The 21,701-nt window shown below is 33.6% G+C and overlaps 1 protein-coding gene across 2 annotated transcripts in view; it reads left to right on the top strand.

Annotated features, from left to right (window-relative positions):
* Positions 1 to 21,701, top strand: part of LOC139524322 (uncharacterized) — a 60,623-nt gene that overhangs the window by 34,844 nt on the left and 4,078 nt on the right. For both annotated transcript variants that reach the window (XM_071319072.1, XM_071319071.1), the window contains 3 exons: positions 8,893 to 9,019; positions 14,846 to 15,009; positions 21,247 to 21,454. In XM_071319072.1, coding sequence (XP_071175173.1) covers positions 8,893 to 9,019; positions 14,846 to 15,009; positions 21,247 to 21,454 — 499 coding nt within the window. The remainder of the gene's footprint in view (positions 1 to 8,892; positions 9,020 to 14,845; positions 15,010 to 21,246; positions 21,455 to 21,701) is intronic.

Genomic DNA, 21,701 nt, shown 5'->3' with positions numbered 1-21,701 from the left:
TGTATGGATGAATACGCTGACATTGGGGTAAGTATTTATACATTTTAAACAGTGAAAAGTTGTATATACATGCATTCATTGTTTTACTTAATGTCAACAATAGTTCATTTACTATTAATAGCAAACAGCATTTGTATACTTGCGCTAAAAATAGGGCAGATAAAAACCAACATACTAGTAGTATGATAAATATATCAATAAATATTCGCTGTTCGATTTTTTTCAGCGATTGACTAATAGTAAACACCATAGTTGTAAATAATATTGAAGCAATAATGCACATCGTGCATACATACATTTCATGAGATACTTCAATGAAATCAAAAATAGTTGATAATATATTTCTTTTTGACATATACATCTCACACTTTATATATCTTTTGTTACAGCTGAGCAAAGCCTTTGGAAAAAAGGCTTTGAGTTTGCATTTATAAAAACATGCACAAGAGTTGCATTTATGACCAATAGTCAACTTCACAATCAACAACATCAACACATTGAAGTTAACTCTTTTAAAGAGCTGAAAGCTTTTTTTTCTTTTCATTTTTTTTTTTTTTTTTTGGTTTATATCATATATAGATAGAAGATCATTGTACTGTAATATTTACATTAAAATATCTTACATTGTCTATATGACTACAGTTATAAAGCTTTGGCCTTCTTGGGGCCGTTATTACCAGTAGTCCTGTCATGGAAGTTCTCTGGGGGTGTAGGTTGGGTATGATGCGGAGACAGATTCCTGCGTTGACATTGTGGTGTGTTCATAAATTTGTCTATATATAATTGTGCTTTGTCAGAATTGCTTGAACTTGTCTCATTCACACTAGCCTTTCCTTTTCTTGGTTTTGCAGAATTTGTCTTATTTGCATTGTTTGAATTAGTGTCTGTTGTTTTTGTATTTCTACCTGTTGGTTTGTTTTCCACATTTGTCTTTGGGTTTAGTTTCTCAGCCTGTTCAGTTAACTGAGAATCATCTACTGTAACAGATTCATCAGTGGTCACTATTTGTTCTTCTTTGTTGCCTACTACTTGGAATGTATTAGGACAATCAATCATTTTGTGACCTGGTAATTTGCATTTTCTACACACCCAATCATTTGGACAGTCATACACAAAATGACCCACTTGCAGGCATTTATAGCATGGTTTTGTATTGCCATCACTGTTAGAGCCTCTGTTTTCAAATTCAGGTTGTCCACTATGCATAACTATGGCCATGTATTTGCCTATTTGTAAACTTCTGGCTATAGGTTTTTCTAACAACTTACTAATAATAATTCTGTCTCCAGTTTGACAGTTAGTGATTTTTTACCCTTAACCGTTTTCTATTAAGACTCTGTATGTCACAACCCTGTAATGTATGGGCTCTATGTATTTGCCCATCATCAGCTGAAATCGGCACATTTTTCACTATAATTCTGATGGTATCTGGTTGTAAATTGACTGGATTTCGGGGATTTTGAGAGTGCAGGGAAACTTGCCTGCCACGCAAGTTCATTCCTGTCACTAACAGAGACAGTTTGTCTTCCTCAGTATCCATGTAAATGCGCCACATATCACGGATTCTCTGAATACCTTTTATCCGTTCAGCTGGAATTTTTGTATCAATGGCGTTGTATATTTCTATGTTCGTAAGCCATAGGGGTCTCGAAATACAAATACATCGGTATCTCTGTCAGAAATATTGGTTTTATGTAGTCACTTGGATCATATGATTCATCTGTAATATTATCAGTCCCAGCTGGTTTGTTTTGATTTGTGTTTATGTTTGTATTTGACAGTACCTCGGAATATGACGCCATATTTGTTTTGTTTTGATTTGAAAAGTCCACCTCGGGGTCTAACAAATCTTCTTGCATACTTTGCATGTCTTCTAGAAGACGTTGAAAACGATCTTTTGACATTTGTTTAACCAATGCTTCCATTTCTGATTCCATCATGTAGGTTAACTTTATGAAAATTACAATTTTTTTCTGGCGCGGTATCTCACTAAGCCTTAGCCATAAAGGGACATCACTCTCATATCAATTTATATCAGTGACAATACACATACGTCATGAAATTACAGTAATTCCGAATACATTTATTGCCCCACTTCCCATGTTAAAATAGGAGACCTTAAGATCGTTCATGACCGTGAGTTGAAATCATTCTTTAGTTAATGACCTAAATATCATCCCCCGTCAATTATTAATTTGAATGAGTGTCGTATCAGCTTCGATGACTCACATCATACTTACTGCTCGAAACGGATAAAACGAGAAATAGCTGACACAAAATCCTTAGAATCTTTTTTTAATCAAGTATTAAACATAGCTGATATTTGTATTAAACATTTTAAAGAACATTTTACTCCTAAATAAACCATAATCGTCCTATTTCTAGTATCAAACATAAGCTAAAATAACTCGCAAAGGAATTTGTTTTTGTCCCGGCTAAGGCTGCTAATAATATTATGTTTGTTTGAGGTAAATTTTACATTGAGGTTCTGCAAAATGAAATCAGGAATTCACCAACATTCCAACTGACTCCAATTTCTGAAAATAACATCTATAACAAAAATAAACTTAAAGCTCCCTCTTTACAAGCAGAACCGAATACAATTAAAGTTCCAACTATGTAAAGGCTTCCGAAGCTGCACAAAACACCTCACAAATATAGATTGATTTCATCTTCAAGTCATTTTTTTCTACTAATAAACTGTCTATTCTATTTACTAGTACACTTGGTACAATCATAAACATGGTAATAAATTGTACAAATAAGGCATTTGAAAAGTAGTGGAATTAATTACTTTTATAATGTCAAAAAAGCGTTGGAAGTACTTGATAAATTGCATGCTTATATTGGTGATTTCAGATCTGTTCAAAGTTTTGATTTTTCTACCATATATACCACTTTGCCTCATAATCTTATTCAGAAAGAAATCACACACCTATAAATTAAATGGGCATTTAAAAAGTCAGAATGCGAAAATATATGTTTAAACTGGTTTAGGTCATATTCAAGTAACAACAAACGAAAGAACTATGCCATTTGGACCTGCTTTGATACAATAACTGCCCTTTAATTCTTTCGAGACAACCATTTTTGATTGCTATAGAGATTCCGTATATCGTCAAGTTATCGGAATTCCAATGGGGACTAACTGTGCGCCACTTATTGCGGTCCTGTTTCTTTATTGTTATGAGTAACAATTTGTGATAAAAATCAGCAAAGATCCATTAAAACAACATTTGATACAAAATTTAAATGAAATTGAGAAAGGAAATAAGGAATGTGTCAAAGCGACAACAACCCGTCTTTAGAGCAGACAACAGCTGAAGTCCACCAATGGGTCTTCAATGTAGCGAGGAATTCCCACACCCGTTGGCGTCCTTCAGCTGGCCCCTTAAAAATATGTATGCTAGTACAGTAATAATGGACGTCATACTAAACTCCGAATTATACACAAGAAACTAAAATTAAAAATCATACAAGACTATAGCTAACAAAGGTTAGAGGCTCCTAACTTGGGACAGGCGCAAAATTGCGGCGGGGTTAAACATGTTTATGAGATCTCAACCCTCCCCCTATACGTCTAGTCAATGTAGAAAAGTAAACGCATAACAATAAACTCATCATAGATACCAGGACTTAATTTAGTATATACGCCACACGCGCTTTTCGTCTACAAAAGACTCATCAGTGACGCTCGAATCCAAAAAAGTTTTAAAAAAAAAAGCCAAATAAAGTACGAAGTTGAAGAGTATTGAGGACCAAAATTCCTAAAAGTTTTGCCAAATACAGCTAAGGTAATCTATGCCTGAGGTAGAAAAACCTTATTATTTATGTATGTGCCTGTCCAAAGTCAGGAGCCTGTAATTCAGTGGTTGTCGTTTGTTTATTTGTTACATATTTGTTTTTCGTTCATTTTTGTACATAGATAAGGCCGTTAGTTTTCTCCTTTGAATTGTTTTACATTGTCTTATCGGGGCATTTTATAGCTGACTATACGGTATGGGCTTTGCTCATTGTTGAAGGCCGTACGATGATCTATAGTTGTTAATGTCTGTGTCATTTTGGTCTTTTGTGGATAGTTGTCTTATTGGCAATCATACCACATCTTCTTTTTTATATTAGTATTTCAAAAAATTCAATATTTAAATATAACAATATCAATGACAATTCATGTCAGCACAAAAAATGCTGACTACTGGGCTTGTGATACCCTCGGGGAAATAAATTTCCACCAGCAGTGGCATCGACCCAGTGGTTGTAAATAAACTCATCATAGATACCAGGACTAAATTTAGTATATACGTAAACGCATAACAATACGCACATTAAAATTCAGTTCAAGAGAAGTCCCAGTCCGATGTCAGAAGATGTAACAAAAGAAAATAAATAAAATTACAATAATACATAAATAACAACAGCTACTAGCAGTTAACTGACATGCCAGCTCCAGACCTCAATTAAACTGATTGAAAGATTATGTCTTCATCATATGAATATCAGGCACAATCCCTCCCGTTAGGGGTTAAGTATCATACTATCATAAAATATATATGAAGAACATAACCCGTGTCATGCCAACAACTGTTTTTTAAAAATAAATGTGTTTAGTTCCGATGCAAAGAACCTATAAGTGAATCAATATTAAAGCCAAAATATGCAATATTTGATGACCTGACAACAGTATCGTAACTGTATGCCTACTTTATAAGTCTCTTTAATGATTTTGTAAGCTTTTGAGGTGAATACTGACATTTTTGTGCTTTATAAAGAATATTTCCAAAAAAGATTGGATGTGGAATACCTGAACGTATAACACTTTTAGGTATTTGGATGACATTTTGGCTCTCAATAATGACGAATTCAGTATGAACACTAAATAGATTTATCCTGCTGAACTGAATTTAAATAAAGCTAATACTAACAATGAACACTTCCCTTTCCTGTATCTTGATATCTATATCTTTAACGGGAAGCGTAATAGCAAAATTAATGATAAAAGAGATGATTTTTTCATTTCATATTGGTAATTATTAATTTTTAGATGGTGACGATCGATCCCTTGTCACCATCTTTTGGTGTTTATATACATAAATCTTAACTTGTTCGTTTCGCTCATGTATGTAACAACGTGTTTGATTTTAGCGCAAGAAATCTCTGTATTACTGAAAATTTATTACACAAGGGTTTTCGATATCACAAACTAGTCAAAACGTTTACTAAATTTTATCATCGGTACATGGACTGCTTCGTAAATATAAATCAACATGCAGACGTTATATACGTTCAGGCATTTCACATCAAATCTTTAATACAAAGCACAAAAATATCGGCATTCACATCAAAAGCTTACCAAACCTTTCATCAGACTTATTCAGAAGGGATATAGTTACGATACTGTTTCAGGTCATTAAAGATTGCATATTTTAGTATAAATATTGATTTACTACTACGGTCTTTGCATCAGAAATAAACACATTTATTCTAAAACCAGTTGTTGGCATGATAAGGGTTATGTTCTTTTCATAAATCTTATGATGGTATGATACTAAACCTCTAACGGGAGGGATTGTGCTTGATTTTCATATGATGAAGACATAACCTGCTAGTAGTCCTTTGCTATTTTGTGTATCATTGTCATCGGGCTCTGACTTCATTGAAACTGAGATTACTGTGCGTATTGCTGTTTGCTTGTTTTTACTGCATTGGTCAGAGGTATAAGGGAAGGGTTAAGATCTAACAAAACATGTGCCTGTCCCAAGTCAGGAGCCTCTGTTCTTTGTTAGTCTTCTGTTGTTTTTATTTAATTTCAGTTCGTTTATATGTTTTTTAGTTAAGTATGACGTTAATTTTCACTGAACTTGTACACATTTTTATTTAGAGGCCAGCTGAGGCCATCTTCATTTTTATTTTGCTTAGTTTAAATAATTTCTGTTTGTACCTATTCTGAAATCGAACTTGGACTTCTTTTAAACTGAGTTTTACTGTACGTATTGCTGTGTGATTTTTTATTCTACATTGGCTAGAGTTATAGGGGAGGATTGAGATCTCACAAAACAGGTTTAACCCCGCCGCATGTTTGCGCCTGTCCCAAGTCAGAAGCCTTTGACCATTGTTAATATTGTATGGTTTTTTAATTTAACTTCATTTAAATGTTTTTGAGTTTAGTGTGACGTCCATTTTTACTGAACTAGTACACATCTAGGTTTAGGGGCCAGCTGAAGCCCGCCTATGTGTTCGGGCTTTTTCTCGCCGTGTTGAAGACCAATCGGTGTGCATCGGTTGTCTACTGCTTTGGACGGGTTGTTGTTTCTTTGACAAATTCACCATTTTCAATTTCCATTTTACATATTTGTAGTTCAAGTCAAGACATTGGTAGTGTAGACGTGTCACGGTACTTGTCTATCCCAAATTGATGTATTTAGTTTTGATGTTATATTTGTTATTCTCATCGGATTTTGTCTAATGCTTAGTTCGTTTCTATGTGGTTTACATTTCAATGTTGTGTCGTCGTTCTCCTCTTATATGTAATGCATATTAATTCATTTAATTAGTGTAATCATATGAGGCTGTATCAACAGATTATGTTACACAAATGTACATTTATATACTAGTTTTCAACATATAAACTTGATTAAACATATACATACATGTGTACATAATATAATTAATGTAGGGGAACAAACACAAAAAGGTACCTTGTGCGTAAAATAGATAAAAGACAAAACATGGTAACTAAAAACAGTGCTATATGGGCCTACTTAGTATGTAAAATATTATGACAGTTGTTTCGCCAAAATATTATGACAGTTGTTTTCCATTCGTTAGATATGTTTAAGCTTTTGATTTTACCATTTTATAAAGGCTTTTTCGTTTTGAATATCCCTTGAAGTTCGGTATTTTTCCTATTTTACATTTTTGTCAACTCTGTATATCAATGTAAAAGATAGACCACACTTTATTTTATTAAGATTTCAAATGCTAAAGATCTCTTTCTTTGTATCACCCTCCCCCCCCCCCCCCCCCCCCCGCCAAAAAAAAAGAAAGAAAGAAGCTGCCTTAGTGCTGAGCTTTGTTACCTAACTACTTATAGTTACTATTTATTGGACATAAGAAATAATACATTGTGTTTTAGCAAGAATTCATTCATATGTCAGCATGCATGGTTCCAAGAATATATTGTAAATATTAAAGAAATTTTATTTAAACATATCGTAAAGGATTTTGTCTTCAACTGCGTCGAGAGTTATAAGACAGATACATAAATTACAATCTGGAGATGGTGAAATCGAAAACTGCTTGTATAAAGCTTTAAATTTCAGGAGGTGGAGGACCTATATGCTTCATATCTTGCATGTAGATGCCTGATATTACAAAATTTCAGTCTGTTATAAGTGCTTTGTGATTGACCTCGTTTCCATGGTTCATCGTCTGTTTGAAAAATACTTATAAATTTTTGTTTGTCGTGTAAAATACTCACTTTTAATGATCAATTGGATAAACTATATTTAAATCCTTGCAAGGTTCACCGTACATGGGTCAGTGATCAAGGTTAAATTTGCATGATCAAGTCCGATCTTAGATACTATAAACAATAGTTCAACTAAATTTCGTCAATGGAATAACTGTTAAGTGTACATGTCTGACAGGCAGGTTCCGTCTAATCTTGACCTAATTTTCTTGGTTCATTGGTCAATATTTAGTTTTGGTGGTTTCTGATACTATAAACAATATGTCAGCTGTAGATATATTTGGTGTATGATATGGTATGATGACTGTCTGGGAGTTTTCATCTGACCCTGACTTTGTTCATGGTTTAGTGGACAATTTTCAGTTTTTGTGATTTGGTAGTTTATCAATTACTATAGGTAATAGGTTAACTTTATTTTATGTATGGACTGGACCCAACCTTGACCGCATTTATATGGATGTTACGTTTATGTGATACCTGTAGTAAACCCTTCATATTACAGACTCCAACAAGATTTCAATCACAAAATGTAAAGCAAGTAAGCCATTTCAGCACATGTACACTTGTTAATGAGAGGTATTTCCCACCTGACTTTACTTATGAACTGTGTAAAGATTTTTAATCAAATTTGAATTTCAGTAGATTGATTGATTGATTGATTGACTGATTGTTGCCTGCATAACACCAAATGGATAAAATATACAGATTGTTGTCTTTGTACAACTAAATGCTAGAATGATCAAACCTTTATTATTTTGCAATTTGTGTGTCCAGATATAGTATTTTTATTCCTCTGATCCAAAGGAAGGGTATACTATTTCATCTAGTTTTTAATTGTTCTTCTATACATCTGTCTGCCTGTCTCATTGAATTAAGTGCGTCCTTCAAGATAAATGTGTGTTTCATTTGATATTTTGTACATAATATCCTTACCCAACAGGATCTATGTACATGACATCCACAATGGTGTAAATAGTTATCAAAGGTACCAGGGTTATAATTTAGTACGCCAGACGCGCGTTTCGTCTACATAAGACTCATCAGTGACGATCATATCAAAATAGTTATAAAGCCAAAGTTGAAGAGCATTAAGGATTAAACATTCCAAAAAGTTGTGCCAAAGACGGGTAATGTAATCTATTCCTGGGATAAAAAAATACATAGTTTTTCGAAAAATTCAAATTTTTGTAAATAGGAAATTTATTAAAATTACCACATAATTGATATTCAAGTCAACACCGAAGTGCTGACTACTGGGCTGGTAATACCCTCGAGGACGAAACGTCCACCAACAATGGCATCGACCAAGTGGTGAAAATAGTTATCAAAGGTACCAGGATTATGATTTAGTACGCCAGACGCGCGTGTAAAATGTTCTTTGTAGTATTATGAGTTTCTTGACAGTATATATTTCTTTCTTGTAGACAAAGATGCGCAGGTACTCACTGATAATGAGAGATGCCCAGGTTGATGATGAGGGAGATTACCAATGTATAGTGACCAATGTACACGGCAGTCTAAATTTTACATTCTATGTAACAGTCGTAGCAAGTAAGTTCTTGCACAGTAAATGGTTCTATGTTCGCCATCAACTGTGATTAAGTTAATCAAATATTTACCAACCATCTTTTCATTCTGTTAAAAATAATTTATCAAATGTAGTCACATACTTACTATTGTAATGGAGTCAAAATGAGTTTAGTTTATTTATGACAAAGATAGTGCCGAATGACATACATTAAAATGGCAAAAATTAACTCATACTTACGTATTTAGACCCTCATATACATATGTAATAATGACATTTTTGTTTTTTGTATACTGACTTTATCAGTAAGATTATCAAGCGAGCCCGCTAGGGCGAGCTGATAAAGTCAGTATATAAAAGAAAAGAATGACATTATTCTTTTGTTCGGTGATTTTTATTAACAATATTAAATGAAATTAAATAGTTAGGAAAACTATTTTTATCTGTACAAAACATAAAATCAAACTTAAAAAGGAAATTATCCAGATAAATAGATACAATTAAAATTATAGAAATCCCCCATAAGAATCCTCTAGACTGACCGACTGATAATTTTGTGTACCATTGCATAGCTTACTTTTTTGTGAAAATTTTAAAAACAAAATATCTTTGTTTAATTTACTAACCAAATGAAATCCATATTGAAAAAAATTTAAATGCAATGCGCAATTCTTAGTTGGTTTTTATTCATGTGGGTGGAATTTTGACCATATTAGGAGCAACTGACTTACAGCAAGGTCAATAATGATATAACGTCTACCGCCAGATCTGAGTTTTGAAGCATAGGTTGTGCATTATCTTTATATATTTAGAATTGCTGAAATAGAATGTTTTCTAACTGGTCAAATCCTAAATGATTTATGATTAAAGAACAATCCTGAAGTATCCCTATGGTACATGTGTGAATAATATTGAAGCGAATGAGGTTCAAATAGGAAGATACGTACGTCCTTCAACAATGAGCAAAGCCCATACAGCATAGTCAGCTATAAAAGGCCCCGATAAGACAATGTAAAACAATTCAAACGAGAAAACTAACGGCCTTATTCATATAAAAAAAAATGGACGAAAAACAAATATGTAACACATAAACAAACGACAACCACTGAATTACAGGCTCCTGACTTGGGACAGGCACATACATAAATAGTGTGGCGGGTTTAAACATGTTAGCGGGATCCCAACCTTCCCCTAACCTGGGACAGTGGTATAACAGTACAACATAAGAACGAACTATAAAAATCAGTTGAAAAAGGCTTAACCCATCAGATGGACAAAAAAACAAGTGGACGTGGCCGGGTATTTATTCGTGACACATACTTAGTTGTCATGAAATAGTAGTTTTAAAATGAAATTAGCTTCTATATGCCTACATGTTTCTCCTTGACAAGTTATCTTTATAACCGTGGCTCAGATTTCTAAAAACATCAATAGAACAAATTTTTATATCCAATTAATATATAAAAAAAAAAATGTGGTATGATTGCCAATTTGACAACTGTCCTCACGAGATCAAAATGACACAGACATTAACAACTATAGGTCACCGTACGTCCTTCAACAATGAGCAAAGCCCATACAGCATAGTCAGCTATAAAAGGCCCCGATAAGACAATGTAAAACAATTCAAACGAGAAAACTAACGGCCTTATTCATATAAAAAAAAATGGACGAAAAACAAATATGTAACACATAAACAAACGACAACCACTGAATTACAGGCTCCTGACTTGGGACAGGCACATACATAAATAGTGTGGCGGGTTTAAACATGTTAGCGGGATCCCAACCCTTCCCCTAACCTGGGACAGTGGTATAACAGTACAACATAAGAACGAACTATAAAAATCAGTTGAAAAAGGCTTAACCCATCAGATGGACAAAAAAACAAGTGGACGTGGCCGGGTACTTATACATCCCGACACAAAAAGACCCAATGAACAGATCTGAGAGTACTCGCAGTTATCTGACAGCTAGTTCAAAGCCACTAACAACTAATAACAAAATCATACATTTAAGACTAAACTATCAATCCGTACACATCCAACATCCCATGGATTTAATGTAAAGACGTCATAAACAGCCAGAGAAAAACATGACCCTGTGCAGTGATTTCTTATGAATTGAGGTTGAAAATTTCATTGATCTTCTTTTTGGTTTAAAGTGACTATACGAACAGGATTTATTTGTTTTAACACAGTTTGGTTCAGAAGAAAAACCGTCATGGTTATAAAATGCAAATAATTACACCATTACTAACACAACTTTATATAAATATTCTTGTAATGGATAGAAAAGACATCAAATAACACCATTACAAACTTAATCCCAATTTCATATTGTATTTTTAGAAATATACCTGTGACGTCACTTTTTGTAGCGTTGATACATTCGTATGAAATACAGTTCATTATTCATTTGTGCTGTATTTGTGTTCCAACGTAAATTGATTTTATGTGGTCGTTGTTATTCTGTGGTTTACATGTTGAAATGAACTATTATATTATTTATTTTATATATTTCACTGTACGGAATGTTCTTGCATTTACTTGTACTGTATTCCTGTCACGTAATGTTGTCATTTTGAACATTACCATATAAGCGGGAGGTTTGGCAAGCCATAACACCAGGTTCAACCCTCCATTTTTCTTACAAAGTCCTGTACCAAATCAGGAGTATGGCAACTGTTATCAAATAGTCCGTTTATATGTATGTTGGTGTTTGTTTTTGTGGCAGTTCATTGTTTCTGTTGTTTCGTTTTGTTTCCTCTTATATTTGAAGTGTTTCTCTCAGTTTTGGTTTGTGACCTGAATTTGTAAAATCTATTTACGACTATGAAATAGCGGTAAACTACTATTGCCTTTCTTGACGGGAGAATGTAAAACAATATGACTCAGTTTTGAAGGTCAAACTGTGTTGCACAAAAATCTTTAAAAATTTTGGGATGCTATCAATAAAAAAGAAGCTAATTTTATTATAGTGTGGACATCATAGTATGGCCACTAATTACACAAAAATCAATTATGTAATAATGATGTAATTAATAAAATTATCACTTTTTGAAAGATTTTTCTTTCTTCTTTATTTTGGTTCCTCTTTTTAAAATTTTAAAGCTGGATAAAAGAAATAACACTTGTTTAAAATTGTATGATTGGAGTGAACAACATCTTTGTGTTGTGCTACTTTAAGAGATTGATTTGATAAATAAAATGTGCATCAGTAAATAATTGATGTTTGTGTAAATTGTTATTATATTCTAAATTTTCGGAAAAGATTCATTAACAAGAATGCATTCATGTGTTGATTATTAAATGTCAACTCTTTTTATGCCCCAACCGTCGCGAAGGGGGCATTAAGTTATACCCCTGTCCGTATGTACGTTCGTCCGTACGTCTGTACGTTCCGAAACTGGTTTCCGTTCTCTAACTTTATTTTGCCTCAACCAAATGTTATGAAACTTATACAAGGCTTATTACCACGACACAAAGAGCAAGTTTGAATTTAGGGGGCGACATCTTTACCTATCTAGATTTATGCCCCTTAACAAATGAACAATTTGCTGAATTTTCCGTTTCTGTTCTCTAACGTAAGTGTGCCTCAATCAAATGTTATGAAACTTATACCAATGGGAACAAACTGTGCCCTTCTACTTGCCGACTTGTTTCTTTATTATTATGAGGCTGACTTCATGCAGGAACTTCTTAGGAAGAAAGATAAGAAGTTAGCAATATCCTTTAACTCTACTTTCCGCTATATAGATGACGTTCTTTCACTAAACAATTCAAAATTTGGTGACTATGTGGAACGCATCTATCCCATCGAATTGGAGATAAAGGATACTACAGATACAGTTAAGTCGGCTTCATATCTTGACTTACATCTAGAAATTGACAATGAGGGTCTGTTTTAAAACTTTACGACAAAAGAGATGATTTCAGCTTTCCAATTGTGAACTTTCCATTTCTAAGTAGCAACATTCCAGTAGCACCTGCATACGGGGTATATATCTCCCAATTGATACGATATTCCCGTGCTTGCATTTCCTATCATGATTTTCTTGATAGAGGGTTACTGCTCGCAAGGAAGCTATTAAACCAAAAGTTCCAAATGGTGAAGTTGAAATCATCCCTTCGTAAATTTTACGGACGCCATCACGAGTTGGTTGACCGATATGGAATAACCGTTTCACAAATGATATCGGATATGTTCCTTACGTCGTAACTACAAAATCCCCTTCCCTTTCATGAATGTGACCTACCGAATTAGACTATTTACCGGATTTGTAATCACATAAGCAACACGACGGGTGCCACATGTGGAGCAGGATCTGCTTACCCTTCCGGAGCACCTGAGATCACCCCTAGTTTTTGGTGGGGTTCGTGTTGTTTATTCTTTAGTTTTCTATGTTGTATCAAGTGTACTATTGTTTTTCTGTTTGTCTTTTTCATTTTTAGCCATGGCGTTGTCAGTTTGTTTTAGATTTATGAGTTTGTCTGTCCCTTTGGTATCTTTCGTCCCTCTTTTTTATACATAATGCTTATTACCACAATATACAGATCAATTTTGGTAGCGTCACTTTTACCGTTCTTGAGTTATGTCCCTTTGTAACGTTATATGCAAGCAGGGCATCATATGTGTCCCATGGGCACAATCCCTATTCATTTTAAATTATAGTTTAACCTTTAATGCATTGAATCCGGAGTCAAAACACTTGAGGTAGGTATTAGTTGCATGCCACAGGGTTTCACTTTATGCTGAGGCTTTTCTACTCAGGCATAGATTACCTTAGCTGTATTTGGCAAAACTTTAAGGAACTTTGGTGCGTACTGCTCTCTAACTTCATACTTTATTTGGCCCTTTTAACGTTTTGGATTTGAGCGTCACTGATGAGTCTTTTGTAGACGAAACGCGCGTCTGGCGTAAATACAAAATTTAGTCCTGGTTTCTATGATGAGTTTATTTACAACCACTGGGTCGATGCCACTGCTGGTGGAGATTTATTTCTCCGAGGGTATCACCAGCCCAGTAGTCAGCACTTTTGTGCTGACATGAATAACCATTGATATGGTTATATTTATAAATTAACTGTTTACAAAATTTGGAAATTTTGAAATTGTAAGGCTTTTCTACCTCAGACATAGATTACCTTAGCTGTATTTGGCAAAACTTTTGGGAATTTTGTTCCGTACTGTTCTTCAACTTCGTACTTTATTTGGCCCTTTTAACTTTTTGGATTCGTGCGTCACTGATGAGTCTTTTGTAGAAGAAACGTGTGTCTGGCGTATATACAAAATTTAGTCCTGGTATCTAGTATGATGAGTTTATTTACATGGAAATTGTACGTTAAATTATCTATACAGCATCAACCGATTTCTCGTTAGAGGGGTCTAAATACAGCACAAACAACATTTTCCAAATGACACTTTTATATGAGCAACTATCAAACATTGCTTTCAATAGACTAGTGCAAGAATCTACGCAGCAACAACAACAAAAAAACAACAAAACAAAACAAAACAAAACAAAAATAAAATAAAATAAACAAAACACATAAGAACAAAAAACAAAAAAATAACATCAAGACAAAACAAGTAAAATTATAGGTATAAATCTAATAAAAAGTTCTGCAATAATTTAATTCAATATATTAAAAATAAGGATTCCATCAACACCTGTCTTTACCAGAATCCAAAAACCTTACAGCATTAAGTGCTACTGCCATTGTTCCTAGCTTTATCCTAAACTGTTTTGAAAAAAATAGTTTAACAGGTGATAAGTGCTTCTTTGGCCGCCTATTTAATTGTATTGGCTTAAATCATTTGCAGTAGAGCAATTGTTTCTATTTTAAGAGCTGACATGGCCTTTAGAAATAGAAGAGCCTCAAAATCTGACTGTAAATGAGGGTGATGATGCTATATTTATTTGCCGACCTTTGAATGATCCTAAGGCCACAATAAAATGGGTGAAAAGGGATCAAACAGGTTTAAATAGACGTATTGGTAAAACATCAGATGTAAGTTATCTTAAAATATTACAGTTGCAGTTTTAATTATACTGACTAAAGTAACATACAGGGGTCTGTTGTTCAATTTTTCGTAAGTACTAACTAGTCGTTAAAAGTTTTAATCATTCTTTTAAAATTATGGTGTTGTCCAACTTGTCGTTACTACGAACGAGTCGTTAATTTCTTAATCTTATCAAAAAATGACTGCAATTTCAATGTTTCATCTGGTTAGAGTTTAGAGAGAACAGCATTATCGAAGTCTTAATTTAGTAAATAAATAATTCAGTGATAAGCAACTGCGACAAAGGTACATGTTTTATAGGGAAACCGTTAAATTTCTTGATAACGAGTTTAAAGCGATTTTAAGAGAAGTAGCAGTAAAAAGACAGCATTGGCAGTTGAACAGCAAGTTATGATTGTCCTTCGTTTTTATCAGTCGGAGATATTGGGTTTTGATAAATCAACTGTGTCAAGCGTAGTTAGCGATGTTACTGACGCCTTGGAAGCTAGGAAAGAACAATACATCAATATGTCAAAGAGACAACAACCCGGCCAAAGAGAAAACAGCCGAATGCCATCAATGGGTCTTAAACACAGCAAGAAAATCCCACAGTTGGGTGTACACCCTCCGGTATTTTACAATTGATGTAAACAATTTTGTATGTTTATTTCCACTAGTCCCACCAATAATAATATGGCGTATTTTAGTTGTTTGGGATCCAATCATGAATACTTAGAATTGACGACAGAATAACAGAATAAAAAAGTAATATAGGTGTTTCATAGAAAAAATTGTTTATAGGTTACGCCTTTAGTTTTTTTTAAGTTGGATTGCTATGCCAAGGGAGTTTATTTTCATAGTAATTTCATCCAAAACCTGTTTAGCTCACCTGGCCCACGGCTCATCACTTGGCGTCCGTGTCCGTCGTAGTTCAACTTTTACAAAAATCTTTTCTTTTGAAACTACTGGGCCAAATTTAACCAAACTTGGCCACAATCATCATTGGGGTATCTTGTTTGAAAAATGTGTCCGGAGTTCCTCCCAACCAACCAAAATGGCCGCCATGGCTAAAAATAGAACATATGGGTAAAATGTAGATTTTGGATTATATCTCTAAAACCAAAGCATTTAGAGCAAATTTGATGAATCGGACAACCCGTTGTTCGGTTGCTGCCCCTGAATTGGTAATTTTAAGGAAATTTTGTCATTTTTGGTTATTATCTTGAAAATTATTATAGATAGGGATAAACTGGAAACAAAAATAATGTTAAACAAAGTAAGATCTACAAATAAATCAACATGACCAAAATAGTCAGTTGACCCCTTAAGGAGGTATTGCCCTTTATAGTCAATTTTTAATAATTTAACCACAATTATTATTAGAGTATCTAGTTTAAAAAATGTGTCCGATGCATGCGAACTAAGGTGGCGGACATACATGTAACTAAAAATAGTTCATAGGATAAAAGGCAGTTTTTGGCTCATATCTCTGAAACACAAGCGTTTAGAGCAAATCTGACGAGATGAAATTGTTTATTAGGTCAAGAGTTTTCAGTCCAATCAGGCAACCCGTTGTTGGGTTGCTACCCCTGATTTGGTTATTTTAAGAAATTTGGCAGGTTTTGGTTATTATCTCCAATATTATTATAGATAGAGACAAACTGTAAACAGCAATAATGTACAGCAAAGTAAGACCTACAAATATGGCCAAAATGGTGAATTGACCCCTGTATAATCTTTTTTTTTTTTTTTTTTAACAATTATCATAAATTTTGTAAATATTTGTAAATTTCTATATATCCCAGTGAACTTGAAATTAAGGATACTACTAATACTAGAAGGACTGCTTCATACCTTGATCTTTTCCTCAATATTGACCAAGATGGACGACTTCACACGAAAATCTATGATAAACGGGACGATTTCAACTTCCCAATTATCAATTTCCCATTTCTCAGCAGTAACATACCTTCTGCCCCTTCGTATGGTGTTTACATATCTCAGTTGATACGTTATTCTCGTGCTTGTTCACACTATACGGACTTCATATACAGGAGTGTGTTCCTTACGCAGAAACTGCTCCAACAAAGTTATGAAGAGGACAGATTAAAATTGACACTCCGTAAATTTTACGTACACAATCAGGAATTGGTTGATCCATACGATGTGTCTTTGACCAAACTATCTAAGGAATTTTTTACCACATGTTGGATTGTGGTTTGTCATTACGTCGTCTTATCTATTAATTACAAAACGTGTTCCCGATTGTGACTGTTTTTCTGAGTGTGAATTCGCATTGCTATAAATAAAGGCAACAGTAGTATACCACTGTTCAAAATGCATAAATCGATAGAGAAAAAAACAAATCCGGGTTACAAACTAAAATTGAGGGAAACGTATCAAATATAAGAGAACTACGACACAACAGAGACACAACACCGAAACGAACTATAATGCAACAATGGCCATTTTCCTGACTTGATACAGGGCATTTTATGAAAAAAATGTGGGTTGAACCTGGTTTTGTGGCATGAAAAACCTCCCGCTTTGATGGCAGTGTTAATTATAACATTAAAATTACAACATTACACGACAGGGTTACAATAAATAAACAGATAAATGGGAGAAAATATAGGACAGAGAAACAAACGAATAATAGCCATCCAAAGGTAACAGGTTAAAAAAATTATTTTATACACCAGACGTGCGCTACGTCCACACACAACTATGTTCAGATGTAAAAGGTTTGAAAGCCAGAACAACTACCAAGTTGAAGATCGCCGAAGACCAAAAGTTCCAAAAAGTTGCGAGGCCAGGGTTATCCGCCTGTTACAAAACATCATTATTATCAAGAATAATACATAGTTTTGCAAACAGTAAATCTTATAAAATGACTATATAATAGATATACATGATTAAACTGAAGTGGTGACTAGCTATAGAATAAAAAAACGAATAAATTACAAAATCACAGCCCTGTTAGCCATAGTCAATGCAAAATAAGACGTGTTACGGTACTTTTCTATCCCAAATTCATGTATTTAGTTTTGATGTTATATTTGTAATTCTCATCGGATTTTTTCAAATGTCTTGATGTCTTTTCGGTTGTATTCATGTGTTATGGGAAAGAAAATTAATCATTGCCTTCATTTATTAGATTTGATTTGGTTCAACGTAATTTGTACGATGTATTACGTTTGCAGTTCGATTCTGAATTAAGCGGACATAGAATATAGTTAATTGTCTAATTGCTACTTCAGTTTTATACTAATAAGTATTGCAATTTTCATTGTTATTAAATGTAATATCAGTATTTAGTACAAATATAATCTTAAATCAATCATAATTCTATCTTAATTTTGATAGATAGTTTTATTCATTCAAATGTGACGTCATTTTTTATTTTTGGTGCGCTTTACAAATTCAAAGGTGACGTAATTTTTTTGTCCTTTTTTACATTTTCAAATGTGACGTCACTTTGCGTTGAGGCCTTGACTAATTCGGGTGTGTCTATTTTTTGTGTTGGATTGTGTTGGATTTTGTCGGGTTATGTAATGTATCCGGTTGTTTTCTGTAATTAGTCAATACTTCAGTTTTATCATGTATATCTTTTATATAGTCATTTTATAAAAATTACTGTTTGCAAAAGTATAAATTATTATAAATAATAGGGATGTTCTTGAACCTAACAGAAAACCCTGACCGTTTTAGCACAACTTTTTTGAACTTTTGGTCCTCGATGCTGTTCAACTTGGTACTTGTTTTGGCTTTCAAACTTTTGTATCTGGGCGTCACTAGTAAGTCTTGTGTGGACAAAACGCAATTCTGGCGTATTAAATTTCAAACCTGGTGCCTTTTGTTAGCTATTATTCGTGTGTTTCTTTGTCAAATGTGTTCTCCTATTTTATTTGTATTGTAGTCCTGTACTGCTGTGTTTTCATTTTAATGTTATATTTAACATGGCCATAAAAGAGGGAGGTTTGGCATGCCACAAAACCAGGTTCAACCCAACATTTTTTTCTTTAAAAAATGTCCTGTACCAAGTCAGGAATATGGTCATTGTTATAATACAGTTCGTGTCTGTGTGTGTTACATTTTTACGTTGGGTTTCTTTTGTGTCGTTTGTTTCCTCTTACATTTGAGTGTGAATTCACATAATTATAAGACGTGTCACGGTACTTTTCTATCCCAAATTCATGTATTTAGTTTTGATGTTATATTTGTTATTCTCATCGGATTTTGTCTAATGCTTAGTTCGTTTCTGTGTGTGTTACATTTTAATGTTGTGTCGTCATTCTCCTCATACATTAAATGCGTTTCCCTCGGTTTTGGTTTGTGACCCGGATTTTTTTTCTATCGATTTATGAGTTTTGAACATCGGTATACTACTGTTGCCTTTTTCTCAAAATATTTTCCTCTGTAACTACTGGGGCAAGTTCATTATAGATAGAGATAATTGCAAGCACCAAGAATGTTCAGTAAAGTAAGATCTACAAACACATCACCATCACTAAAACGCAATTTTGTCATGAATCCATCTGTGTCCTTTGTTTAATATGCACATAGACCAAGGTGAGTGACACAGCCTCTTTAGAACCTCTTGTTTTGAGTATAACCGAGACTAGGTTTTTGTCTTAATATATATGCAATACTTCCCAACTTCTTCTTTGATTATATTTTCCTCAGCAATTAAATATTTGGTTTTGCGCAATCACGGGAGATTTGCTGGACAAGGATTAAGGTTGCTTTTATTTTGGTCAGTCATAATTATTTTCGCAGAACAGGAAGTAATAGAGGTCCTGATTTACACTGCATTGTGGGAAGCACTTGCTAATTACCCAAAATTGCTTATTATCCAAAATTAATCATATGATTAAAAATCAATACAGAGATCCTGTTATTACTGTTTATAATGTTTTTTTGTTATTTTATATTATTATGGATCTTGTCTATATACAAGCTTTGATTATTTGGAATATCTACTAATTTTCACTTCTTCGTACTACATTTGTATAAAACATCCAGATTATTCTCCGTAAATCTGTTCAGGGAAGTTTTAGCTAGCTCTATTTGTATAGTTTTATTGTTCATATTCACCCCAATTTGTATCTAGTGTTAAATTATGTTAACTTTCTTGGTATTCCTAATTATTGGAAGAATTTTATACACATAAGTAGTGTACCTAAAACGACAAAGTTATTTTTCATTTACCTAAAGATATTTATTAAAACCGGGTTTTTTTAAAAGGTGATTATTTTCGAAGGGTTAAATATTTCGCGATGGTGTCTTGCCTTTGTTTGGACTTGTTTGTTTGCTTTTTGGCCTTGAATGTTTGTCCCTAATATTTTATTAACTGTGCATTTGCATTCAGGTGTCGCAGATCAAATTTATTCGTTCATAGTGTGTTAATTTACGTTTTTTGATTGAGTTAAGCCTTCCAATTGATATTTTATCTTGTGGTTTTCTATGTTGTGATGTTATGCTAGAAAAAGGGAGAAGGTTTGGTACCATTAAAACGTTTAATCCCGCTGCAAATGTTTGCACCTGTCTTAACTCAGGAATCTGAAGTACAATAGTTGTCGTTTGTTTATGTAATTTATACGTGTTTCTCGTTTTTTATATAGATTAGAACGTTGGTTTTCTCGTTTGAATGGTTTTACACTAGTAGTTTTGGGGCCCTTTATAGCTCTTTGATCGGTGTGAGCTAAGGCGCTCCGTGTTGAAGGACGTACATTGACCTATAATGGTTTACTTTTATAAATTGTTATTCGGATGGAGAGTTGTCTCATTGGCACTCACACCACATCTTTCTACATCTATTAACAAATACAACGATTTGAAGTAAGTTGAACAACAAAATTTAATCATTGTATTTACTAATCATGAGATTGACTTTTAATAACTCGTTAAAATTAATCATATGATTAGTTTAACTACATGTTGAACAACAGAGCCCTGATGTACTAAATATTAGTCAATTTCTGCCACAAATATGAAATATTGATAAACTTATTACATAGTTTCTTACTGATTGTTCTGCATCAGATATATATGTCATATTAATTTTTTTTTTAGTTCAAATAGACCAAATTGTCTTCGGCGTATTTTCACAAAAATGCAATCGATTCATTTAGGAAAGGAGTTATAAAATGTATCAGCTGAATAATAGAATATGTTACCAAATAAATATATTTTGTGGTTACATATGAAAAAATTGAAAATTAAACTGATACCTCAAAATTCAGATTTTAGAAAACAAGGAGATGTTAGTTCTACGCAATGTAACCATGAAAGATGCTGGACATTATGCTTGTGTTGTTGGTAATTATTTTGGTTTGAAACAAGTGGATGTATGGTTGAAAGTCATGCGAACACCTACACCGACTACCACTACAACTACCACTACGACTACCACTACAACACATCCTAGAAAAGAAGAAGATAAGGATATAAGTATGTGTTTGAATAAAACGAATTATCCTACCTCCTATACATTTCTAGGAATGTGATAGGTTAAAAGCATTCGCGTGAAGACCGTATATATTTCATATTAGGTTAGTAGGGAGGCGGGGCTTATTTCATACACGGTTAGTAGTGGTGTCACGTTTCTTTATACTCTGCAATAAATGAAATTAAGCATTAAGCTTTAATCCAAGGCAATACGAAATTGCCTAGGCAGTTATTATATTGCCTAAATGAT

This window comes from Mytilus edulis, chromosome 5, assembly GCF_963676685.1.
Source record: "Mytilus edulis chromosome 5, xbMytEdul2.2, whole genome shotgun sequence".
In the NCBI taxonomy this organism is placed as follows: Eukaryota; Metazoa; Mollusca; class Bivalvia; order Mytilida; family Mytilidae; genus Mytilus; species Mytilus edulis.
The sequence above is the reverse complement of the archived record's forward strand: the minus strand, read 5'-3'. Positions and strand labels throughout refer to the sequence as shown.